The sequence below is a fragment of the Aquarana catesbeiana genome, linkage group LG01 (genome assembly GCF_042186555.1).
Source record: "Aquarana catesbeiana isolate 2022-GZ linkage group LG01, ASM4218655v1, whole genome shotgun sequence".
Classification (NCBI taxonomy): Eukaryota; Metazoa; Chordata; class Amphibia; order Anura; family Ranidae; genus Aquarana; species Aquarana catesbeiana.
In genome coordinates, this window is record NC_133324.1 from 365,698,343 (window position 1) to 365,707,354 (window position 9,012).

General features: G+C 41.1%; 1 protein-coding gene across 1 annotated transcript; it reads left to right on the top strand.

Annotated features, from left to right (window-relative positions):
- Positions 1 to 4,823: 4,823 nt before the first annotated feature.
- Positions 4,824 to 7,199, top strand: LOC141140213 (uncharacterized). Its single transcript, XM_073627168.1, has 3 exons — positions 4,824 to 4,864; positions 5,152 to 5,253; positions 6,857 to 7,199. The coding sequence occupies exons 1-3, from the start codon at positions 4,851 to 4,853 to the stop codon at positions 7,197 to 7,199; spliced, it is 459 nt and encodes a 152-aa protein (XP_073483269.1). The 5' UTR covers positions 4,824 to 4,850.
- The last annotated feature ends 1,813 nt before the right edge of the window (positions 7,200 to 9,012 follow it).

Below are 9,012 nucleotides of genomic sequence, written 5' to 3' on the forward strand. Positions count from 1 at the left end.
CACCACTCTCCACTGATGTGGAAGGGAGTTCCACATCTTTACCACTCTAACAGTAAAGAACCACCTCACAGTTTAAATTTAAACTGCTTTTTGTCCAACTCCATTGAGTGGCTGCTTGTTTTCTTAAGTGACCTGAGACTGAATAGTTTTCTCCCTATGCAAAATACCAATTAGGTATTTGTAAATTGCAATCATATCATCTCTTAAGTGGTCGTTCCTCATAACTGAGGTCCTCTAGTCCCCTTATCAGCTTAGTTGCACATGTCTGATTGGTCTGAACAGCCTCTAGTTTGGTAGAATAGTGCCACTGTTACAAAGAAATCTAATACTAATTAGATTTAGTTAGCAAAGCAATTCTTTTCCAACATCAGAAGCTTCCAAGGCCACACCCATATTCAGGTTTTAAACTGTATCTCACAAAGAGGTTGCTTTATTAAAACTACAGAGTGCAAAATCTGGTGCAGTAGCGCATGGTAATAAATCAGCTTCTAACTTCAGCTTTTTCAATTAAATAAGAGAGGTAGATTGGGACTTGGGCCCTTATCCAATAGAATACAGTTGAAAAGTTAGGTAAATAGCAGGGAAGGCCCCCCCGTACCCTACAATGGCGGACTATAAAGGCCACAATGCGGAGACATGTTAAAATATTGCAAAGCATTTATTGTACAGCTATTAGAATCATATGATACTTAGACAAAAATGTAAATTGGTCTGTTATTGTCTGTAAGGTCGATATTTTGCCAAAAGAACAGGCTTCCTCAGGACCCAGACTTGTATATACCTAGAACAACATAAAACTGGACACTAAGTGAAACTTTTTAGGGACCGGTGACACCAATACAGTGATCAGTGCAAAAAAAAAATGCACTGTCACAGTGTAAATGACACTGGCAGGGAAGGGGTTAACACCAGGGTGATCAAAGGGTTAAGTGTGTCCCTGGGAGGTGCTTACAAACTGTGTGGGGGAAGGATACACTGGAGGAAAAGAGAGATCCGTGTTTATATGATTTCATCACTTTGCTCCCTGACAGATCAGCGGTCTGCCTTGTTTACATAGGCAGACCACTGCTCCGTTTCTCCACTGAATGATTGGTAGGTCGCGGCAGCCATTGCGGCCACCGGACCTGCTAATTGACTCCCGCTGTATCCAATCACAGGGTTGGATCGGCGCCCACCATCTACACCGTTTGCACAAAATCACGTACAGGTATATATACAGTGGGCGGTGCAGAAGCCGTTAACAAAGAAAACTGGAAGCTGATTCCTGGTTTCTTTGCAAAGCTGCACCAGATTGTGCACTTTCCAGTTTTAGTAAATCAATTACAAGGGGTTCTCTGCTTCTGAAACTCAACCCGATCCTTATGAGGACACAAACTGGCCTTCATCCCTGGGCCTGATATTTTAGGGACATTAAACATCTTCATCAAGTAGTCCTGTGCTCCAAGACTCAGAATTAGCCTCCATTGGCACTGCACCTAATGCCCAATCTTCCTTTCCTCTCAACCTCTACTCATTTCATTACTCTGTACACTGCTTCTAGGGATAATAGGGACTCAGGCATCTGAATGCACAAGGCCTTAAAGTGGTTGTAAACCCCAGTCATGGATTTGGAACTATATCTGTAGTGTTCACTTATCTCTTTTCAAAGCCCTAAGTGCCGTTTCTCTCTGGTGCTTCGTGCCTCTGTCATCAGCATGAGTCACTTCTGAGAAGTTTTCCCGACACAAGAGATACACTTGTGTCGGAAAGGAGGGGAAGGGAGAGTTCAGAATGGAGTTTGTCTATTCACAACACCGTTCTGCTGTGTGTGAAGGGGGGGTTCTATTCCTCCAATCAGCTCTCCCACAGTGTAACTGCAGTCTCTCCATCCTCTGCTTTGTACTGAGACAGATGAAGAAAGATTTTTAACATGATCTGCACCTCTAAAAGGGTGTAGAGAGGGGAAGACTGCAGATAGAGGATTTGTTTCATCTCTGTCTATCACCTGAGGCTGTTCACTTCACTTGGTATGTTGTGAGGGTTTACAATCGCTTTAACTGAAGACTTCTCAAATGCAAAACAGAACAACATCTGGATTAGCAGATCAAGTACTTACAACCATAACACATTATTTAACATTTGATTCAGTACTATGCGGCTTAATCTCCATTTGAGAGTCTTTAAAACTCCTGGGGGGGGTACAGTTATCAGCTCCATGCTTCACCTGGAATGGAAAGCCTCACCCCAAATTCACTCTTTTTTGCTCTATCCGTTTACTCTAAAGGTTGCCACTGCTGAATACCCTCCTCACTTAAGCCACAACAAGAGCTCCTTCTGATTATGAAAAACTTTCCTTCAATTAGTGAGCATAACCTCTATTACCATACCACAGTGGGAACATTAATTATTTTAAAGAGTTAATTCTCTTAAAGACTCTATTATACCCCAATAAATTCTTGTACATGTACCATATTACAATTGTTTTTTTAAATCCTTTAGATAGGTCGTTAATTTAATTTACCGTTGGACAAAAACAATTGAGTACTGTCTGTGATATTTTTTTTGCTTGCACTAACATCAAAATATTCGGGACAAGCTTTCCAGGTGTACCCCCTTCTTCAAGGTACAAGCAATACTAATCATAATATCACGGACTGTACTCAATTGTTTTATCAATTCAAGCATTTACCATGGCAACACAAATGCAGTGAATTTTACATAGTCTTTATATATATATTTTTTTTTAAACTGATGAAGTTATAGCAGAGTGATTCACCTACAATAAACGATTGATGAATGTCACATTCACTACTTGATAACCGAAAACTTCCATGTTGCTGTCTACAAATATATTTACAAACCTTAAAACATCCAAAGAATGGTGTGGGACCTAAAGAGGTACTCGACCCTTACTATCAAAAATAACATTTTATATACGTAAAATGTGTCATTACATAAAAATAAAAAAAAGACATACCTACTAATCTATAAAGTACAGCATTGTCTTGCTTGCAGGCAAAGTTTTCCCTACAATGCTCTTCTCCGGTGCCGCCATCATGAAACAAGAGTCGTCACAAGCACACACGCACTGCAGGGATCTTTGCCAGGGCTATGTGACCTGGCAGAGCTCGTGGCATGCCTGTGCATGCAATTGATCCTGAAAACTGCCTTTGGGGATGCTTTCTGTACAGAAATTTGCGTACGCAGTTTGTATGATCTTGTGCATGCAAAAAAATCTTCAGGGGCTCGTAAAGAGACCCATGTTATGTCCATGCATGCTGCGGGTCATTTTTGCCTGGGCGAGGTTTGAGGACATGAATTCCACATTTTTAAAAAAGGTATTGACAAATTAAAAAAAAAAAAACATTTTTGTGTAAGATGGAGGAGGAAGAACATAGGACAGACAGACGCTAAAGTGACACTAAATTCTGGTTAAAAAAATATATATTCAAGTATATAATCTTAACTGAAAAAAAAGTCTCTTCTATTGCTCTCAGCCTCCTCCAAATCTTTAAATTCCTTTTTATTTGCTTCTGTGATCCAGCTTACTGTTAGAGGGGGACTTTGTTCATTCTCCATGGTTTCACTGTATGTAGGAACGTAGCCACCCTCACTTGCTGACTCCCAAGATGGACTATGGACTTTGGACAATGGGATTTTAGCATGCATAAAGTAGTGCATATGAACTAGTATGCACTGCTCGTGCCAAACAAATGGAAGTGCGGTGGAAAAGAGAGGTTCAGGAGATCACAGAGGACATTATAAGGAGGCAGAAAAACACCATAAGAAAATATTTCATGAAAAAAAGATTACATGGCTAGTGGGGGGCGGGGCCGAGTCCTGCTGTCTGTGTCAATGGATGCAGCAGCAGGACTCGGAAGCTTGCCCGCACGAGTGCCCCCATGGAAAGCATCTTTTTATGGGGGCACTTGACAAGAGGAGGAGCCAGGAGGGGGGGCCCCAGAAAAGGAGGACCGGGCTCCTCTGTGCAAAACCCTTGTTCAGAGGAGGTAAGTATAACATGTTTGTTATTTAGAAAAAAAAAAGAAGCTTTACAATCACTTTAAGGGATATACTTGGAAATGCTGGTTTTCTGAGAATTTAGCTATCTAGTTTTATACCCCCATGACACGTACTGTACTTTGGAGATGTGATCCCCCAAGGTCCTAAGGCACCAATGATAGTTTAAGATGTGTACATTTGCAGCTAAATACAAAAGCTTTACAGATGTCTACTGATGATGCTCTTAAAAAACATCACAGCAGTGTATTAGATGTTAATAAAGCAGTAAAAGCTGTTCACTTAGAAAAGTAAATATGCACTTTGCAAGGTGAATTCTCACTTACCTTAGTAATTATGGGAAACTCCATTCAGGCTGGGTTCACACTGCTGCAGTGCGAATTTAACGCGATTTTGTTCCGATTGCGTTGCGAATTTGCATTGCGAATTCTTCATTTGTTCTTGCGAATTTACGGCGATTATACGGCTAACATTGCGAATTGGTTGTCAAATTGGGAGGGTAAAGCGATTTTATGTCTGTCCAATAGAGTACAGTGTTTATGCTGACGTATAAAGAGCTGTATCACTTCCTGTTCTATCCCTGGTTTGTGTAGTGTGTGGAGAAGAACGTGTGTTTGTGTGTCAGCATGTATCAGCAGTCATTGCCCTTGGTTATGGCAGCAGTTGTAACTGCTACAGCTGCAGTCATGATAAAAAAGAAAAAAGCCAAGTTGAGGAGGAGGAGGATGATGCAGAGAAGTAGAAGGTACTGGGTCCACCCTGTAATTGCAAATAGGGAGGAGAGAGGCCAGTTCAGGCTAATCTATAATAATCTACGTGCTCATAATGAGAAATTTTTTAACTACGCTCGTATGTCAGTGAGCAGGTGAGTAAAATTCCTTCAGCCACCCTACCTACCTCCCCCCTGTATCCCTCCCCCACTAATCCTAACCCTTACCAGAACCCTAACCCTAATCCCAACCCTAAACCCCCAGTATCCCTCGCCCTCCCTAACCCACAGTACATCCCTCTTCTCATCCATTATCTCTCCCTCCCATCAATAAATGTTTGAGATATATCCTAGCTATCCTCCCTTTCACCCCACTTTCTCATCTGATTAATCTTCACATATCTACGCAATCTCAAATATTTTTGTATATATATAACTTGTAGCTTTGACGAATTGCTACGACTGACCTACAGCTATTTGGAACATCAGAACACCAACTTCAGGAAGAGTGTGGAACCAGCAGAGCGATTACTAGTAACCTTAAGGTAAGATATAGTACCTATTCTCATAGAAAAAAGGAAACCAATGCAAAGTATCTTCTAATCCAACATATTTGTTTACGTTTATTTTTTTTAGAAATCAAATAAGCCAAAAAAGGCAGTAAACATTTTGTTGAGAATGTAAAGTATTTAAATAACACAAACTATATTAAATAACATGTAACAAAAAACATTTAAAATGATAGTCTTCACAGAAAATTAAAGGTATCGGCACCCTGTCCTGAAATATATTACTTTACCAGAAATATAATATTAACATAAAGAAACAAACATAAAATAAAACAATATTCTTCACAGATTATAATAAGTCTCTGCTCCCTTTTTAGAAATATTAGAACTCGGCCCTGGGACCTCTGAGTATTTTGGCAAAGGTGCACTCAAATAATTAGAATAGGTTAGCTGTCTTGATTGGGTGCCATATTGTGAATCAATATGAGGCTCCCCGGATGCCATTCGAGGGATGGTAGAGGCCACAGGAGGATTATTGGAGGACACGGGAGGTAATGTGGTGTAATAGATGCCGCTATGGGCTTCTCTTGATCTAGAAGGCGGTACAATGTGTAGATTGTGTGGTCTGATGTTTAGGGAGATTTGAGAATTGGTACGGGGCATTGGTGGTGTGAAATTTAGAGGTCTGACAGGGGGGGAAATCACAGTAGGAATAGGTGACGGAATGGGATGTGGGATGTCCGAAGTATTGATGTCATAAATACTTCTTACATTTTCAAAGCTTGAAGGGTAAGGGTTTGTTACATTTTGGGGTGGAGGAGGATCGTTGGATAATGAGGACGAATGTCTGGGAACAGTGAATGAGTATATGCACTGCTGGACAGCCATTCTCATTGCAAAATATCTATCCTCTGGAACCTGTTGTACAAGAGGAAGTAAACTCATTATGAATAGAGTGTGAGGGCAGCGCTGTGCCTCAATTTGTTGGGAAATTCCGGACACAATGCTTAGCAGCTGCCCAGTCCCATCATCCTCCTCTTGCAATGGAGCTCTCCTGTTTGTTTGGGAGCACCTATTAGATCTTTGCTGTGACTGTGATTGAATAGGAGCCGTTGATGCTTCAGCAGCAAAGGGCTCCTCCGGACCAGACTGCTCCATTGGAGACTGCAGCACAGGGCTGCAGCCCACAATTTCCTCCTCAGCAGGAGCTTCCACTTGGTCTTCCGGAACCATAACTTCCTCCTCCTGCCAACTGGATTCGGTGCTGTAACATATAAAAGATTACTAAGAAATTATTGTGTAAATAGAGGGTAATTTATATCTCAGACAAAACAAAATAAAATGTAAATGTGGAAGATTGAGGAGGTATAGGGAAGGAAGGAGTGATGGTGAGAAGGAGGGTGGAGGGAGGGATAGTTAATAATTGATTACTTCCGCAGTTCCAGGACTGGTTTTATAAAAGCCAGGTATCCAGCAAAGGCGTAGGGCTTTTTTCTGGAGGCAGCTGAGCCACTCTTGCTCTCCCGCAGATTTTTCACATATTTTGTGTATGTGTCACGTAGACTATGCCATCTTGTCTTGAGAGCGAAAACTGAAAAAAAGCAGGAACACTGTTAATTATGCTTCTCTTTCCTTTCAGGTACCTAGCTACCGGCAATTCATTTGCTAGTTTACAATTTGAATACAAGCTGGGAAAATCAACAGTGAGTTTGATTGTGCATGAAACCTGTGCAGCTATATGGCAAGTGTTAAAAGAGTTGGTGATGAAGAAGCCGACTAAGGAAGACTGGGCTAAAATAGCCGAAGTTTTTTGGCAGATGTGCAATTTCCCAAATTGTGTGGGTGCAGTAGATGGAAAGCACATCCGAATAATCAGCCCAATACGTAGTGGCTCAAAATACTTTAATTATAAAAAGTATTTCTCAATCGTTTTAATGGCAGTGGCCGATGCAAATTATTCATTAACCTGTGGATTAAATTAAATGTGGATATTGGTTCATATGGAAGTAGCTCTGACTCAAGCATCTTCTCTCATTCATCCTTTGGCAAGATGCTTCGTGAAAACACATTGAACCTTCCAGATAGTCAACCACTTCCTGGAACCAATCAACCTCTGGAGCCTTATGTGTTTGTTGGGGATGAGGCATTTCCTATATCCAAGCATCTTCTACGCCCATATGCCAAAAGAGGACCTACCATTGAAAAGAGGGTATTTAATTACAGACTGACAAGGGCAAGACGTGTAGTAGAGTGTGCTTTTGGCATACTTGCTAATAAGTGGCGTTTCTTGCACTCATCTATCTGCCTGAGTATGGAGCACGCCATCAGTGCAGTGCAAGCAGCCTGTGCATTGCACAATTTTGTTCGTGCTCGGGATGGATACATATTTGAGGACAGTTTGATGCATGACCTTGAAGAGCCAACGTGGATCGGAACCCGTGGCAACTACAATGGGGAAAATGTTCGCCACGACTTCACAGAGTACTTTATGTCCGAAAGTGGGCAGCTATCATGGCAGCTAGATGCAATTAATGCTTAAAAAATTAAAACACTGTACTCTGATGAACATACTACATGGTATAAATTAGATTTGTGTGAAATAAAATGTTACATTAGCTACAGTTCACATGTGTGTCTTGACATTATTTTACAGGGTGGGTGTGTGTGTTTGTATTTGTGTACATATAGATCTTAAAATAACATATCATTAATACATATAACCATAACAAGAACCAGCCTAACCCTAACCCTAATCTCAACCCTAATCTGAACACTAACCCTAACACTAATTGTAACCAGCCTAACCCTAACCCTAATCTCAACCCTAATCTGAACACTAACCCTAACACTAATTGTAACCAGCCTAACCCTAACCCTAATCTCAACCCTAATCTGAACACTAACCCTAACTGTAAACAAGCTAAGCACAGAGTGCAGGTAGCAATTGTACTTACGCAGGTCTTTCTGGACATTAGGTGTCAGGCTGTCCCACTCTGGAAACAGGATCTTGACTATCTCCTGCCATCCTTGGTTCTTCTTCCCAGTATCTTTGTGACGTGGGTCCCTGCAGTCCCAGAGGTATTGCCTTTGTTGGACCAGCCTTATCAGATCTTCATTCTCTATGCCAGTCTTTGTGCGCCTGTTTGCCATTGTGGTATGTGACTGAACAGCACAGCACATGGAGAAAACAGGAAGGGAGTTAGTGAGGGGGAAGGGTGGGGCTGTGAGGGGAAAAGGATGGGAGGAGTTGGAGGGGGAAGACAAAAAAAATATATAGCAGTGATGTGAACGTCCTATTGCGTTTTCATTGCGAATTCAATTAAAGTCTATGGAGCTGAATTCGCATCGCACACGTATCAAACTCGCACATGACCTTTTTTTCCCGCAGGTTAGATTCGCAACGCATTGATGTGCACGGCAATAATGTTAAGCTATGTAATTTACATGACTTGCGAATTTGAGACATCGCAACGGCTCAAATTCGCAAGCAAATTCGCAGCAGTGTGAACCTAGCCTCACTCTGAATGGCAAATCAAATGCACAAGGGGAAAAAGCATTTTTGCTAGCACATGATTGGATGACTGAGGTAAACGCAGCTTCAACTAATTAACTAAGCTAAGTAAACTTTCAATTTCAATTCACAGTGAACAGTCTTCACCCTTTAATAAATCAAGCCCACAGAACATAACATTTTTGTAATAATGTACAATAACTAAAATGTCGTATTTAAACATATCTGTATCCCAAAATGTATAAAATAAAAATTAGGACATTTAAATTCATTCCCATCCTGCC